Source organism: Carassius gibelio, chromosome A4, assembly GCF_023724105.1.
Source record: "Carassius gibelio isolate Cgi1373 ecotype wild population from Czech Republic chromosome A4, carGib1.2-hapl.c, whole genome shotgun sequence".
NCBI lineage: Eukaryota > Metazoa > Chordata > Actinopteri > Cypriniformes > Cyprinidae > Carassius > Carassius gibelio.
Genome location: NC_068374.1, coordinates 3,479,013 through 3,497,440, shown reverse-complemented (window position 1 = coordinate 3,497,440; position 18,428 = coordinate 3,479,013). Strand labels below are relative to the sequence as shown.

General features: G+C 41.5%; 1 protein-coding gene across 2 annotated transcripts; it reads left to right on the top strand.

Annotated features, from left to right (window-relative positions):
* The first annotated feature begins 3,880 nt into the window (after positions 1-3,880).
* On the top strand, positions 3,881-6,523 carry LOC127968202 (uncharacterized). 2 transcript variants are annotated; one of them, XM_052569233.1, is made up of 6 exons: positions 3,881-4,092; positions 4,324-4,641; positions 4,737-5,057; positions 5,248-5,277; positions 5,427-5,507; positions 5,596-6,523. In XM_052569233.1, the coding sequence occupies exons 1-6, from the start codon at positions 4,044-4,046 to the stop codon at positions 5,667-5,669; spliced, it is 873 nt and encodes a 290-aa protein (XP_052425193.1). In that variant the 5' UTR covers positions 3,881-4,043; the 3' UTR covers positions 5,670-6,523. The 2 variants fall into 2 exon arrangements, with proteins under 2 accessions (XP_052425193.1, XP_052425187.1); XM_052569227.1 differs by having other exon boundaries at positions 5,245-5,277.
* The last annotated feature ends 11,905 nt before the right edge of the window (positions 6,524-18,428 follow it).

Below are 18,428 nucleotides of genomic sequence, written 5' to 3'. Positions count from 1 at the left end.
ATGTACTTGTCGGGCTCGGGTCCTGTCGGGCCTAACTTTTAAGGCCCGATTACAGCTCTAATCCAACTACCGGCAAGGATCACCCATCTGATATAGTGACTATTGAATTCCCGTCAAATTGCCTTCCGGTCGAGCTATCCTTGCCTTTCCCGACAACTACCAGTGCTGTTACCCGTCTGATGCCGCGAGTATTTAAATCAGGTCAGATGCAACAAGAGCAGTCCTGGTCGAGTAGATGTTTCCCTCCAACTAACGGCGTCGCTTACACGTCCGTGCAGGAATATTGAACTCGCGTCAAAGGCTGCAAGGGACCTCATGGTCAAGCATCCTTGGCCTTTACGTCCGATTACAGGTGTACCCATTCAGTGCCGCAAGCATTGATCTCCCACCGAATGCCAGTGAGAGCCTTCCGGCTAGACAGAGTCTCCAGGCTAGGTAAACCTTACCTTTTCTTTCTACAGCCGGCGAGACTTACCCTTTCGATGCACGTGCTCCCATCGAATGCCGGCGAGAGCCTCCCAGCCACACAACTTACCTTTTCTTCTACGTCCGGAGAGGTTTACCCATTTGATGCCGTGAGTAGGAAGCTCCCATCGGATGTCGGCAAGAACCTCCCGGCTAGACAAACTTACCTTTTCCATCTTTCGGCCAGCAAAGCTTACCCATTCGATGCGTGTGCTCCCATTGGATTTCATTTCCAGCATGCATTATCCAGATCCCGCGGGATGCCAGCGAGAACCTCCTTTTCCATTTCTACGGTCATCGAGGCTTTCACGTCCGATGCTGCGAGTACAAGCTCCCATCGGACGTCGGCGAGAGACTCATGGCCACCCAAACTTACCTCTTCCATCCTACGGCCTGCAATACAAAGAGCACGAAGTTCCTGATTGATAAGCGAAGTTTGTTATAAATCCTCATAGTCCTTTTTGCTTTTGTGCAACAGATAAATAACAATTTAGATATATTTTAGACACTTTATGTTTAGAAAATTTATGTTTTGTGGGAGTCCTGGGAATGATTTTATTTTCCCATGTTATTGAACTAAAATATATTACATTGATTTCACTGAAAATGTCAGGTGTCCTGTCACTTTTGACAACACGTGTGACTCATGAATGAACAATACCAGAGGGTAAACTGTTTGGTTGATTTAATAAAAATTCAGTTTATTAAACAGTCTGAACTTATGCTTTTGTTAGCAGGACACGAAGAAAGAGGAAGTGTCATTACACGTTATCAGTCTGAACTGATTTGAGAAATGATCTCTGCTGATCTTGATCTTGTGGTTAAACTTGAGTTCTCATATTTTCCGAGCTGTGATCTCGCTTTTGAGTTTTGGAAACTCAACAATGAGATCACAGCTCAGAGAACACTACAAATGCTTCTATTAATTCACTATTTTATGAAAGTGTAGAAATGACTATTAGCCATTTCAGTATTGTAATGAATTCTTGACTCTTGGATACATGCAAAACGTCACTGTTAAATTCATAAAGACAGTTTGTTTGATTTAATAATTTTCATGGTAATGCAACACGAAAATGCCACAACAACAATCCAATAAACACAACAAAAATACATTCCATGACAAGAAGAACAGGAGTAGGATGAAAGAAAAAAATCTTATAAACTCCTACCCCATTCTTATATTAAGAAAGTTACAAATTAGTAACTTTGAAGGATAATATATTTATACTTATTTTGCAGGGAGGAAGGACTCAAAACACCCAGAGGAAATAGTGACGAATACAATATTGGAATAAAATACTCTACACATAACAAGCCATATTACAGCAAGATTTATCTCCATGTTAGTTAAGTTATGGATATTTGCATACAGCTTTCAAAAAAAAAAGTATACTTTGCTGAATGGTTTAAATATAATATTAAATACAGTGATCGATTAATAATTATTACAGAAATAATAATAGAAATTCATAATTTTCTAATATTTGCAGACATTAAACCTTAATGTTTCTTAAATATCATATGACATTTACAGTAAATTAAGGAATATTAATCAAACAGAACACTAGGAGCTCTTGGCTGCATACTTTAATTTATTTTCCACTGTTAGTCACACAGCATTAATTAATATATAACAATACTTCCGAAACATAAGTTTAATACAATGATATGCCTGTCTGGAGCAGGCAGAGAGATGCTGGTGACAGGACATTGTAGTAGATGGAAAAGTCATTTTTGCATCTCCCATGATGAGAGAGATCGGCATGACCAAAAGATGTAATGCACAAACTGGGCAAAACGACAGTGATCCTCCCCCAACAGCAGCATCTGGCTGAGGATATCGCCCATCCCGCTCAGAACAGGGGTTTCAGAGTATCATCATTCGAGTGCACCTCGTTGTTGAGCTAGGGCACAAGATTAAACTGAAGGAATAAACATGAAACCAAGACACATGAACATTCACAGCGGTTATCAGTCAAAACTGTGTTCAGCAATGACTACTACTTTGTTGTGGTCAAACGGAGTTCTCACATTTCCATACTATTCACTATTCACTAATGGTCCTTTACTACCAAGGGTAGTATCACAAAAAAAGAATCACAACTCAAAATACAAATATACAATAATCAAGGTCCGCAACAACACACCAACTTAGATAACAAAAATAAATTCTAAACAAAATACAAGCAGTTTAAATTAAAGAAAAATAAAATAAAAAGGTATAGCTGATGCAGAGCACGCACTCATTCTCGTAGAACTAACAGTCCATTTATAGCTTTTTCTATTACTCTAAAAGGAAGTAGATGATACAAATCCTGTTAATTTGTTGCTGGCCTATGGTGCTATCATAGTGATGCGTAAGTCAGCCTGAACACCATGATGTTCAGTGACATAGAGAACAGCGCAAACACTGGTGGACTCAGCCAACCGATGTTTTCAACTAACCCGCCCACAACTTGGACAGCAAAAAAAATATTTAAAAGTAGTAAATGCATCACCCCTTCACATTAATTTAATTACTTAAACAGGCTATAGCCTAAAGGATAATATGACCGTACACACAAGGCTTGCCACAAAGAATCAGTTAAAGTAATGATCATGAACGTGTCTAAATTAGCAAGGAGACATTTAATTGTTTAGTAATAAACTGGTGTTTCTGAACACCAGAGAGAGATGTTTTTTTTCTGTGGTCCTCACATGCACCATGTCGCTTCATGTCGTATTCTCCACCATGTCCCACAGAAAAACTGCTTTTGCATAAAATGCTGCTTAACCCGACCAAGCAGCGCGTGCGCGCTCTCCAATTTGAGATTGTTGACCATATTGAGGAGGCGTTTGTGCTCCAGTCAACAGTTTGATTGACATAACAGTACGCCTATGGACGTATCCGTGTATTTATTAGGCAGGGTTGAATGAAAAAGCGGGACAGATGCTCAATTTGCGTGAGGCGGGACAAATGTAAAATTGCTGTACAGTACAACAGGTGGTCACTCTATTCACGCCAGTTATTCAGCCAATAAAGTGTAGGCCTATGTATTTCAAAATATGTCTAGTGGCTAATGGTCATCTTTATTTCAAATGACCCGACTGACCGCAGCCCGAATATCATTACAAATATTTTTGGATGACTCGTGACCGCAGGCACCCGCTCATTTTGGATCAACCCGTGCATCACTGACCCCTACTCTGAACGAATAAAATGCACCGTTGGAAATGTACTGATGAGAATGCAACAATTTGAGATGACAACACATCAGTAGTGTTCCAAACACACAAATTAAAACAGCCACCAGCAGCTCATACCTGAGGTGCTAGTGGATGACGCAGGAGGGGGAGGACGAGACATGACACATCTCAGGGTACAGCCAACCAGCATTAAATAGCCCATACTCTTCCCTGATAGCACACCACCCCTGTCACTCACTCAATTAATTCAGTAACACACTGATATAGTGTCAGTCAAATGCAGTTCAGGTCAGGACTCAACACTCAGTTGCTAATATCAGATTGAACAACCACAGGAAGGGTGTTTGAAGAAAGAGTTGTGATATACTGAAGACTGACAGAAAGAGAGAATGGACAAGTGTCTGCTGGGACTGATCATGCTCTCTGCATTTTTGGCAGGTAAAGAAATCTGTATTTTCTCTACAAAACATTAAGTAGAATTAGTCTGGGGAAAATATTCTTACGTTACATATTCCTGAACAAAAAATAGTTTATTCTGGAGAGTGAGCTGTTTGCATCAAGTGTGGAAAAAGACTCTATGATTTGATTCTTCTTATTTTTATGCTTGTGTGTTATATTTTCAATTATGAATATGAAACCTAATGCTCACCGAATGTACTTGTGTTTCAGGGACCAGTGGAGTGGATGAGACTCATGTGTTCATCAGTTCTGGTGAAGATGTCCGTCTGCCCTGTAATAAAGCTCTTCGTGAATGCAAATTAACTACATGGAACTATAACAGATTCAGTCATTTAGCCGCAGTTGAACTGATTGGTTTAGGGTTAAAGAAAGACACAGAGAATCTTGAGAGACTGAGTCTAGGGTCTGACTGCTCTCTGAACATCAGGAATGTCACAAAAGAAGAGTGTGGCGTTTACACCTGCCGACAGTTTGTGAATGACAAACAACTAGGAACGGATGTTCGTGTTTATCTACATGTTCTTTATGGTAACTTTAGTATCATGTGGTCAGTTCAAAGAAGACTTCATTTAAACTCTCATGATGATTGAAGAGTGTGTGATGTGTGTGTTGTCTTGTTTCAGTCTCTTCATCTTCATCATCCTCACAGACTGAGATCAGTGCAGGTCTCTCTGTGACTCTCTCCTGTCAGTTGTACTCTAATGCTGGAGTCACTTGTGATGATTTGGTCCGTTCTGAGGGAATTGAGCTGTTCTGGGTGAATCAGACTGGTGTTAAACTGACCAGATCAGACTCCAGATATCAGATATCATCCTCATCAGATCACTGTATCAGCAATCTGACTACAACACTCCTGAATGAAGATCACAACAGAGAGTGGAGATGCAATATTACTCAAAGAAATCAAGTCAAGACCTCAGCCACATATACTCTCAAGAGTTCAGGTGAGAAATTAACTTTCCAAACTCGCTTTCAGAAGACCCTGGATTAATGATATCATTCATGAACTGAAGGGTTGTAAATAAACAAGAGAAGTAGTCATGTGGTAACCTTCATCATTTCTGTGTTGTGAAGCTGAAGTATGATGTGATGTTGGTTTGTTTCTCTGTTCATTATGTTTGAACTGAACAGCAGGAACTGAAGTCAGTAGGACCGTTGTCAGAGGTACCACACAGTTCATTAATGTTGAAAAAGTCAATCTGAAGTGATTTTTCAAGAATTTATACATTTGACTTAATCTACACTCTAAAAAATTGATCTTTTTTTTCCTCTCCTGATTGTGTCTGTCATCTGTCCACACATCTGTCCTGCAGTGATTTTGATTATTGTTGAGTTTGCAGTGTTTGCTGCTCCTACTGTGATTCTTCTTCAGATCATCTGTTCACGAAGAGCTGGTGAGTTTTTCAGATGATTCACATTGATCCGGAACAATCTGCACTCTTGAGAGCTCAGTAAATGATTTTGTGTTGAATTATTTTGCAGGGAGGAAGGACTCAAAGCACTCAGAGGAAATAATGATTAATACAATATATGGAAAAAATTTGCTCTACAAATAACAGGCCAGAATACTGCAAGATTTATCTTCATGTCAGTGATATTATGGATATGGAGACAACTTTTACTGTTATTTGCTCTATATACTATACTGAATGCTTTAAATATAATATTAAATACAGAGACAGAAGTACTTTTAGTGACCATGAATGGTAATAACAGAAATCATAACATAAATACATAGCAGTTTTCTAATCTTGATTCCTTTATTGTTATATTTAACCTTTTATAGAAGGCTTTTTCAATCATATAATAGTCCATTTTAACTGATGATGCAACCTGTCTGATAATTATCACATATTTACTGATGTATTTTGATGTTTTTTATTTTTTTATAACGTATGACTTATATTATTTTACATATGAAAATATATGAATTATTGTCTTCCCAACCTTTCATTCTTCAATATCTCTTTATGTGAAATACCATATGTGGAAATATAAATTCACAATTTGCAAATCTCTTTTTTTGGTTTTGAAATATGTTGAACACTTATTTTAGACTAAAATTGTAATTATTGGGTTAATCTAAATATTGGGTTAGTGTCACAAAGTCGCTCGTATCACTTGGGATAATTTGATATTTTCATATTGTAATTTTGTATCTGAAAGAAATCAAAATCAGTTTATTAAAAATGTATTTATGCAATAATCTCATACATAAGTCTTATACGTGAAATTTGGAATCGAATGTTATGAAAATGTCTGTCTCTTACAACAAACTGATTGTAATGTTCCTCATAAAGTGCTTTTAATAAAACCATCTGTTTTGACTTTGCTGGTGTTTATTCTGTTTTTAACCCACATGCACTTTGCAACTTTTTGCACGATGCAATTTGAAAAATAAAATAATTTTTGTAGACTTCCAGTCTTGAGTGGATCAGTGTGCGGTTAGCCACTCCTCTTGTTAATAAAACCATCTGTGAAATTAAAAAATCTGAATCTAATGATAATTAAAGCTGCAAGCAGCGATGAAAGGGTCCTCACATCCGGGTTCACCACCCGGGCCATAGGAGAACAGTGAACGTTGGAACATATGCTTCTAAAATGTTATATAGAATATATAGAATATGCATACCCGCGAGCAGCTACTCGCCTCCCAAGACGCCTAGGCCTACCTTCGCCGCCTCCGGCGAGAACTGCGGCCGACTCCCCCGCGTCCTCCTACCACTCGGCCAGGCCTACGATTCCGCCAATCGAAAAATGGACGGTGTCGAGTCTGAGGCAGGCCCTGTCCAAAAATTACGTCACACCCTCAAGCAAGTTGAACAAATCCGAACTTTACGACGTGTATACAAAATCTCTAAATAATAACATTTCTCCTCAGTCAACCCCTATACTAAAGAAACAACAAAAGAAAGGAGTACCTCAAAATTATCCTCAAAGCACTCCACCATCCTCCGCCGCTAGGCCTAGCTCCCAGCGGCTATCAAGCCGTAGCAAGAGGCCTTCAGCAAGCCTGGGCCGCGCCCCGGTTCCGACCGCAGGGGTGCACGCTCTGCCGAGCTCCGAGCGTGCCGCTCACGCTAACGTTTGGCCGAACTGGCCGCCTAACACAGCCACGACTCTAGCCCATCCCAGCTTCGGGCCTGCGGCATAACTCAATCACACAGTGTCTCTTACAAACAATATATGTCAGGCAACTATCCAAATTCCTTCTTCCTAAAGCCTACAGACGCGACTGAACTGCATAATATCATAATAGTTCTGAAGAGCTCAAATTCTGCTGGAGAAGATGAAATTAGCAGTAAAATATTAAAAAGTATTGCCAAAGAAATAATTGAACCACTTACACACTGTATTAATCTCTCACTGCTTACAGGAACTGTTCCCAAAATGACAATTCACGAGTTCACCCTTACATCTAATCTGAAGGCAAATAGTAGGCATATTTTGGCGTGCTGTCCTGGGGGAGGGGTCCGGGCCCGGAGCATAGCCCGAACCCAAATAACTCCCCCTATCCCTAATTTGGGATAAATAGATTAGAAGTGAGGAGTTGGGGTGGAGGAGGGTTGCCGAAAAACTGTCGTGGGACAGGAGGTAGGAAGACTGGATATATATACGCTTGCGTGCTATTTAAGATTATTAGCTAAACGAGATGAACCTGTGCCAAATTGGATGATTATCTGATCGTGCTTCTCCCGAACTTTGTTAATAAAACCACATAAATTGCAAAAATAATTCCAATTTTCAAATCTGGTGATAAAAATGACATGACAAATTATCGTCCCATATCCATCTTACCAACTCTTTCCAAAATATTGGAAAGAGTGGTTTATAATAGACTTATTAATTATCTTAATACACTGAACATACTCAACCCATCCCAGTATGGCTTTAGAAAAAAACACACCACCTGTATGGCGATCCTTGATCTTACTGAAAAGATCAATGATGCAATTGAAAAGGGGGAATATGGTATCGGTGTATTCTTAGACCTTTCAAAGGCCTTTGATACCATCGACATTACCATACTACTGTACAAACTGCATCATTATGGAATTAGAGGCCAACCACTGAATTGGTTCAAGAGCTACTTACACCTGAGGCAACAATATGTAACTATCCACGAACAGACATCAGAAAACAAATACATTAAATATGGTGTTCCACAAGGATCCATATTAGGTCCTCTCCTCTTTATTATTTACATTAATGACCTGGAAAATTCCTCAAAGACTCTCCACAAAGTAATCTTTGCAGTAATCACACAAAAATGAATTTGAACTTCAACAACTACTCAACAAAGAGCTTCAGAATGTGGATAATTGGTTCAAAGTAAATAAACTATCCATAAACGTTAGTAAAACCAACGACATAATATTCTGTCCAAATAAAAAACAACTTAATTTCGAGGATTCAAATTTCAAGATCAAAATAAGGGGAGAGGAAATAAAAAGAGTGAAGACGACTAAATTCTTGGGTGTCTTTATAGATGATCACCTAAACTTTAAACACCATATTGAATATCTTGTCAAAAAGCTATCAAAATATGTTGGTCTGTTCCTTAAGCTTAGACACCTGCTTCCCCACGCAATACTACTTATTCTTTATAAAACCCTCTTTGAACCACATTTAAATTACTGCAATATTATATGGTGCAATACTTATTCTACTCACCTAAAAAAATTACAAATTCTACAAAAAAAAATAATTCGTGCCATATCATGGTCTGATTTCAATGCTCCAACTCGTTCTATTTTCTTTAGGTATGGTCTTTTAAGACTAACTGAATATAATATATTTCACAATGCATGTACTATGTATCAGGTGGTCTTTGGTTTGAATAACAGATTATGTGAACTTGTTCCAATCCACTATCCCCGGCACACTTACCTCACTAGAAACATGCATATCATTACTGGTAAAAAACAGAGATTAAAAAGCACTGGTATGAGTGTAGTGTGCCGGGGACCGCGGATTTGGAATGAGCTGGATGAAAGTCTGAAAACCTCAAGCTCTATTTCTTCTTTTAAACAAAACCTCAAGAAACAATTACTAAACTTGTATACATCTTCCTGATGTACATACTATTTCTCACTCTGCATGTATGTCAGTATAAATTTCTCAACCTCAAGGTAAACTGTTAAACAAAATTGTATCTGTTAAATGGGATCTCCTTCCTTTTGTTGTATGAATGTGATGTATGAAATGTATTATATGTAGGCCACACATTTTTGTTAATTTTTGTTTTTGTTTTTTGTTTTTTATTTATTATTATTATTTATTTATTTTTATCCCCTGGCTTGTCATGGCCCCCTATTATAAGCTTTAGATAGCTTATTTGGGGACCAGTTCACATGCATGCTCATCTTAAGTTTATATGAATATATGTATGTGTAAAAAATGTGAATAAAATGTGAATAAACTCTTCTTCTTCTTCTTCTTCTTCTTCTTAAAATAAACAAATGCCTGGCCATACTGGCCGCCCAACCCAGCCCCGCAACCCACGGCCTTCAACTCCGGGTCCGCGGCTCAAGCAAGTGCTTGGCCGCAATCGCTGCCAAACACAGCCCCGCCCCCAGTTGTTGCCACCACACTCCTCCAAGCGAAATCCCCCCATTCACTCTTCACTGCTACACCAATGCCCATCCCATCAAACGCCGTCGCCCTCGAACCACCCCAAGTGACCCACAGCATTCAGGCACAGATATCAGCAGGTGCGGATGTAGATCTCTCGTCTCTCCTTTCTCTCCTGCCCACATCCGATTCAAACCGCCAAATAGACTGCGGGGACTTCTCAGTCACGCTAAAAAATCCAAATCCCCTTTCATCTCGACTACTCTCCTTCTCCGAATTCACCATCGCATTCAACCGCTACACCGAGATAATCTGCTCAGCCTTCCCCCACAGGCGACGCGAACTCAACGACTATTTGTCAATAATAGCCAAACTCGTGTTGTCCTACGGAGGGGGGCACTTTTACACTTACCACAAGCTTTTTTCCGCTAAATGCGCCATCCGAATCGCTCAGTGGAACCAGTGCCCTTATTGGGGAGCGATCGACTCCGACTTGCACAGCCGCGTATTTCTAGGCTGTAGGAGCATTTCGTGCGCAATCTGCAGGTCCGTGGCTCACTCCACCACAACCTGCCCACAAATAAAGCCGGACGCAACCCAACACTCTGATACTCCCCCGGCAAAATCCACCAGCTATGTCCCAAGATCAGCAACCTCAGCAAACTCACGCCTAGCCCAACCAGGAGCAGAAAGCTCACAGCTATGCATTGCTTTCAACAACGGGAAATGCATCAGACAGCACTGCCGCTATCTACACTCCTGCAAGTTCTGTGGCGGTGCTCATGCACGCATAGTTTGCCCCGTGTATAAAGCCGTAAATAAAAAATCCAAAAATACCTATCGACTCCTGTGAATATTTTTCGCATGACCATTGAACTAGCACACCATCCCGACATAGAAATTACAAATTATCTCCTGTCTGGCCTCAAACACGGTTTTAACCTGGGCGTCGTTTGCGAGCTTACCCAAAACACTGTCTGCCATAATCTCCAATCCGCCCTCGCAGAGCCCGACATAGTAGTTAACCTCATCAAAAAAGAAATCGAGTCAGGCTTTATGATCGGGCCCTTCAATACCCCCCCCCTTCAAAACGTTCAGAGTCAGCCCAATCGAAGTGGCTACTAGAACATTTTCAGGTTAGAAACGCCTAATAGTAGACCTGTCATCTCCGCATAAATCCACAGTCCCGAGCATTAATAGTTTGATACCCCTCTATGAATTTTCATTCAAATACCAAGACATAGATCAGGCAGTCGAACTGATTAAAATCGCGGGCCGAGGAGCCTGGTTAGCAAAAATAGACATCACTTCTGCTTTCAAAGTGATGCCTATCCATCCGGACTTTTGGCACCTGTTTGGGATACGATGGCTCGAGAAATACTATTTCGCCGTCCGGTTAACCTTCGGATGCAAAAGCAGCCCCAAAATTTTCGATATGCTATCAGAAGCCGTTTGCTGGATCCTTTCCAGCAATTACACAATCCCACATATTATCCATCTTTTAGATGACTTCCTGGTCATTTCATCGTCCAAGGCAATCCCAGCTCGGGATCAGGAAAAAAACATGGGTACCACCACAACCATAGAGTTCCTATGCATCTACCTCGACTCAGCTAATTTTCAGCTCTCCCTGCCAAAGGAAAAGATTGATAGAATAATTCTCGTCTCATCCACCCTCCTCGACAGCCCTTGTTGTTCTAAACGCGAACTTCTTTCCCTGCTCGGGCATTTAAATTTCGCCATGCGCATAATTCCACAAGGACGCCCATTCATCGCGCATCTCCTAACACTCGCATCATAAGTTCACGCACTCGAGGACCTCATCCTCCTAACCCACGCATGCCGCGACGAACTTAAATTATGGATCCTGTTCCTTAGACAATGGAACGGGCTTTCTTTTCTTTTATTTTTTTTATAACAATTTAATTTCGTCTCCCACCGACTTGCAGCTGTTTACAGACGCAGCTCCCTCAATCGGTTTTGGAGGTTTCTACCAAGGCCATCCACATGGCCCCCCAGATGCAGGACTCGACCCAGTCCTCAGCTCTTTTCGAGCTCTATCCTCTTGTAGTAGCAGCCTTCCTGTAGGGCAACGAATGGACAACTAAAAGCATCTTAGTGCACTGCGACAATGAAGCCGTAGTTCAGTGCATAAACAAAGGCCGTTCTCACTCCCCTGCCCTCATGCCTCTCCTTAGACGTCTTATATGGATCGCAGCATGCGACCAATTCATAATTAGCGCAAAGCACGTCCCAGGTACAGAAAACCAAATTGCTGACTCCCTGTCTCGTTTCTGTTTCAGAAATTCAGGACGCTGGCTCCAGAGGCGGACCAATTCCCCACTCCGTTTCCTCAATATTCAGAATTAATATTCCCGTAACTCACCCTCTAAAGCCACTCCTCGAAGCATCACTGGACTCTATTCTTCAAGCAGTCTCTCCCAGAACCCTCCAGTCATATGTGACTGCGTGAAGGTGCTTTAAGTCATTTTACCTCACCTATAACATCCCTTTCCCTGATTTTTCTCTACTCTCCATCACCTCTTTCATTTCGTTCCTCAACGGCGCCAAGGGTCTCCAAGTCGGGTCCATAAAAAAACTACCTGAGTGGAGTCCAGTTTTTTCACAAACTAATGACCGGCCCTCCTTCACCCGAAATAAACAATTCACAAACCTCCCTCCTAATTAAAGGGATCCAGCGATCCCAGCCCACCCATCCAGACACCAAAAAACCCATAACGCTAGATATCCTCACAAAATGTATCAACACCCTCCGCACAAATTACCAACCCCTCAGCATCGCCCGCACGCTTGACGCTATGTCTCAGGTGCTCGGAGCTTATGATCTCTTCTAAATTTAATCCTAAAATCAACCCCACCGTGTCAGACCTAACCATACTAGATGACGAAACAATCACTTATTTAATCAAACAAAGCAAAACAGACCAAACCAACAAAGGCCATTTCATATACATTTTCAATCTCCCTTCCCCAATCCAGTCTTACCAATCCATCCTCGCTTTTTTACACCTTAGAAATTCCCAGGTAAGTCCCCGCACGAACCCCTATTCACCGACAAGTCCAAAAAAACAGTAACTCGTTTCTGGTTCCAAAAACACCTCAAATGCGTCCTGCAATTATCAGGCATCCCAGCGAACAATTTCTCCACCCATTCATTTCGCATCGGGGCAGCAACTTCAGCTGCACAAAAAGGCCTCTCCAACCAACAGATCCAAACTCTCGGAAGATGGTCCTCAGAAGCATACCAAAGCTACATCAGAATAAACCAGTTTCACATAAAGAAAGCCCACCAAACCCTCATCGGCCATAATAAAAAAAAAAAAAAAAAAAAAAAAAACCCAGCGACACATCCTTATTGAATTCCGACGAGTAGATTTTCATAATACATACCGCCGACGCCAGCCGCACACTCCCGGCCAAACAACCTAACCTTTTCTATCCTATGACCAGCGAGGCTTCTCTCTTCAATGACAGGAGCACAAGCTTCCATCAGATGCTGACGAGAGCCTCCCGGCCAGACAACCTCACCTTTTCCATTCTGCGGCCAATAAGGCTTACCCGTTCGTTGCCAGGAGCTCACACTCCCTTCGGACATAGGTGAAAGCCCCCGGCTACCTGCTTTGTCTTTCTGTCTTACGTACGGAGAGGTTTACCCGTCCATTGCATGTAGTCAAGGCTCCCATTGAATGTAGGCGAGAGCTTCCCGGCTAGAAAACCTTACCTTTTCCGTCCTTTGGCCAGCGAGGTTTAACCGTTCTTTCCGGGAGCTAAGCTTTTCCGACAACCTTTTCCGTCCTTCAGCCAGAGAGGTTTGCCCGTTCGATTCCTGGTGCTAAGCTCCTATCGGTCGTCGGTCCGAGCCTCCCAGCTAGACAACCTGACCTTTTCCACCCTTGGCCAGCCAACCACGACCTTACCACGTGGTTTAGGTTACAAACCTACAAGCAAGCTGTTCAATGCTGCAAGTACCAAACACGCAAATAAACCCTCCTTCCTTCCTATGGTCGCCAAGGCTAACCCGTCTCTTGCCAGGAGTAGCAAACTCCCTTAAAACGCTGACGACAGCCTAACGACCACACAAACTTACCTTTTCCATCCTACGGCCTGCGAGGCTCACCCAGTTTTGTCCCCGCCGGACGCTGGCGAGAGCCTCATGGACAGACTTGCTTTACGTTTCCACTCTACGGTCGGCGAGGCTTACCCGTTCGATGTGTGTACTCCCTTCGAACGTCGGTAATAGTCTCTCGGCCACGCAACTTACCTTTCCATTTGACGGCAGGCGAGGATTAACCGTCCGACACTACGAGTCTCGTCCTCTCGCCAAATCCTGCAAAAAAATAAATAAAAATAAGCTACCCTCAGCTACTCTCACATCTTTTAACCCCGTTTTCCTTTCCAACCCCCCCGTCCGCCGAGGCTTACCCGTCTGTCGCGTGTGCTCCCTTCAGACGTCTGGCGAGAGTCTCCCGGACGGGCCTATGCTTGCCGGCCGCAAGCGAGTCTCATCCATCCGATGCCGTGAGTCGGGATCTAGCTTCGGATGTCGCCAGAGTCCTCCTTGACGGCCAGCCCAAAAGCTTTTTATCTGCCAAACCGAGAGGACCCAGACGTCCGTCATCCTGAGTCTCAATCTCCTGTCGGAGGCTTCATGGGCCCTCTCGGTCAGCGTTAGGTACTTCACCCACTGAATAGCAGGGGCTATCAGCCAGTAGGGCCCGTACGCCGACACCGTGACCTATTCCGGTCGAGGCAACTCGGGTCCTCCCGGTCGGGCACCACAACCACGCTGTGCTCAACGTTCCAACGGCAAAAAGCTCCAGTTGAGCATCGGCTCGAGCCCTACCGACCGGGCGCCAACAACCACGTAGTTCACTAGCTGCAGCCGGTAGCCTGCCAACGAGATGACTTCTCAGAAACCAAATCAGACCCCGCCAGTACTCTGATTTTTTGGGGGGGCATTCTTTAAACTGGCGGCTGTCCTCTTGTACATTTGTCTTTTTGGGGGGTACTCTAGGTTCGGGCAATTCCCGAGCTCGGAGCCCTTCCCCGGACAGCACGCCAAATACGAATACCATACCTCAGCTAATTATATGTAAGCGTGAACTAGTGAATCGTGGTGAGAGTAGAGTGCGCTTGTCATTTTGCGCTTTGTTACGGCCACTGGACGTAAGTAATGATCAAGCTCGTCTTTTTTAAAGACTTATACATGTTAAGTATCCATTAAAGGAGCATTAGTGCATTAGCAACGTGAGTATTTTCTTGATTGTCAAATGTAGAATGTGGTGTGTAATAAAATTTAAATGGTTTTAATTACAGGACGTCAAAACCTTCTTTGGCAAGTGGCCATCGTTTTTTTCCCCACCAAACTTGGGATTTGGTTGTTTTTTTTGTTTTTTTTTGTGCCATTCATTTTGCAGGATCTGCCTGTCTTATTTAAATGGTATAGTGCTATATTGGGAGGCCTTGTTTGATTTGTGTGTTTTACGTATAATGGTATGATTGGGTTTGATTTTTTTTTTGGGTTTGATTTTTATTTTTTTTGATTGGGTTTGACTTTTGGGTTTGTTTTTTTTCTTCCTCCCATGTGGTATATCTTATTGCATTATGTTAGATTTCGATTTGTTTGGAGTGTTATTTCTTTTGGAAATTAATTTAGTTTATTTTAAATCCATTCAGAGTGGTGTTTAATTGTTGTAACTAGTTTATTTTTCTATTGGTTTCTTTTGTGTCATGGATGGTTTTACCAAGTCCTTCTAATCTTAAGAGAAGATACAATCTTGCTCATTCTAGAAAATAAAGCAACCCTTTTTGTACTCCGGCTTCTAGTTCATTTATTTGAACCACCTGTGTGATTCAAAGAAAAACAAAAGAGAATAGATCATTGTTAGGGTCCCACGTCCTAGAATTTGTGGGTGGCGTAGTCAATTTCGTCAACTATTTTATAACAACCAGCAAGCCTAGGTCACATATTTATTACAATTTAAATAGTTGCATCATTATTAAACACTCGTTAGGCACTTTACTTCCACTTTTAGAAAAGTTTGTTCATTTTTATTGAAAATAAATTCTAATAGGGCTGTAGTACTCGAGTCCGGTCTTGGAGACATTTTTCTGTCGTCTCGGACTCGTTGAATTTGCACTCGGACTTGTCTCGGACTCGGCCATTGGACTCGCCAAGTCTTCTAGTTGGTCTCGACCGAGTCCAGCAAAAAAAATAAAATAAAAAATTTCTCCTTCAAAACAAAACCACATTTGCATGATGTCGCGACTGAAAACGTGTGGAAAACGCTAGGCGCGCCACTCTCCTTATTTCCAAAGCACTCTGTAGCCTGCGTTGCGCTCCAGTGGCGTCTGCTGTTGCTGGGCAACCATGACCCGCTCTCCATGATGACGCAGAAGTTTCAGCAAAGAATAAATGGAATTCCAGCACTTAAAATCACTTGCAGTAGCTCTGCTAATAGATTCATTTAAAAAATAGCTATCCTTGTACAACTATGATCATCTGTTTCTCCATCTTGCCTTAGCTTTCAGTATTGTTCCGGGAAAGGATGTGCATGACCAGTGGTGCATTTACTGCGACCTGAAAAGTTTAGATGTTTCTAATTTAATTTTCTACCTGTTAGATTGTGTTTTATTTACGTCTACACCTAGATAGCCTTTTTTTTTATCAATAAACGCGTATTAATGAATAGCCTTATGCAACAATTACATATGTAAATTTTAAAAACTTTATATATGACATTACATATTTACATTTTCATGTAACAGCCAGTATTTGTATCTGTAACAATCACAAAATTTTTCCTATCTGCATTCGGATACAACATCGTACAGTTACTTGATAAGACTGTTATGACTTTTTATATATTTTTTCGTAGTTATCACTGAACAAGTATGTCGTGTTAAACTGAAATAATTATTAATTTCTAAAATAATATTTATCATGCAAGCAGAGAGATGTCATGACAAACGTTTAGTGATCATTTGAACACGACTGAATCCATTCAATGCACACATTCTCATTACGCAGAACACTTTAAGCGAGTCTTAATGTTAATGAACTTCACTAAACAGATGCGTGTGTGCCGCGCAAACCAGCAAAAGGTAAAGATGCAAACATGTAGGACAAGTAGACAATGTATCCGTATCGAAGCTGATTATTAGCCTACTCTTGAGAGAGAACTGATTTGGTTTTTGAGAGACTGAGACGCGCAGCGCGGCTGTTTGATTAGTGAGCGCGCTGTGCTTATTCCATTAATTCGTATCATGGTAGCCTAAGCTTTCAATATTTGCCTTTCAAATATATACAAATAATATAACGTGTAGCTATGATGTATTATTATAGGTAAAATTACTCTTGCAACGCTCTGATTTCTGAGAGATGCACAGAGAGGCGACAACAATGCGGTGTTTGATTTGCGCTCTTTTCACTCATAAAGTTTACATTCATTCACTTCTGGCGCTGATTCCCTGGCTCACCTGTTATATAGCAAACACCAGACTGTCTCAGCTTCAGCCGATTATTCAGGCAGAATTATTCCTTGAGCGTCATTTGTTTTTTAAGCCATTATCCGTGCCATTCCGAATAAGGTATTCGGCTTCAGGCACAACCCTAATTATTACATTACATATTTTATTTTTTACATGCAACATCATAAGGTCATATAGTAACAACTCCACGCAATATTGTAATTCTAAAATTCACGTCGTACTTGCAAACACTTTGTATGCATTATGGTTAATGCATGCTGGAGTAGTAGATTGTTTCCAACAGAGCTCGACTAGTCTATGCAAGCACAAGCACAGTATGACAAAAATTTCGCTGTATTTATGTGCGCATGTCCAGTAGAGCCAAACCGTATCCATTCTAGCCTTGCTGCGCGCATTTGTCATATCCCGAGCTTTGCGTGTGTCTGTGCACTGTGCCAATTAGGCATAGTCATATACATTTTTGACCACAGATATAATGTCAACAAAAAAATAAAGTACATAAAAATTATTTGACCTTACAGTTGACCTAAACTTTGTTTGTTTATCCAAGTTTAGCTCCCAGGGTCGGACTGGGGGTAAAACCACTCATTAGCAAGGCCCCAAAGGAAGAGAGGGCCCTTGAAAAGTATGAATCTGAAATATATATTTTTTACCTGGATATTTTCATGGGTGGGGGCCATGGGGGCCCATCAGGACTGCCTATGCATAGGGCCCAGGATCTTGTTTAACGCCCCTGTTAGCTTTAACCCTAATTATACACACTTGAACCTAATCAAGCTCTTACTAGACACACTAATCTTCCAGGTGTTTTAAGGCCAGTTGGAGCTAAACTTTTCAGGACATTGGCCATCCAGGATGTAGTTTGGAGACCCCTGTCCTACAGAGTTGTTACTTTGCACATGCTTTTTGATCATTACAAATAATAATGTAAAATGATTTTCTTAGAATAGGAGATATGCTTTCTCTCGCATCACAAACATTATCAGTAGTTAAGTATGTGGTCTTGAAGAGGACCCTTTTTTCTTTCATTTGGACTCGGTCTTGGACTTGGACTCGAAACTTTTGGACTTGGACTTGACTTGGACTCAAACCTCTTTGGACTCGGTCTTGACTCGGTCTCGACTAGTCCTGGACTTGGACTTGACTTGGACTCGACAAAGCCGGACTTGACTACAGCTCTAAATTCTAATGTGACATGTGATGGGAACAATAAGAAGAACGAGCTCTGC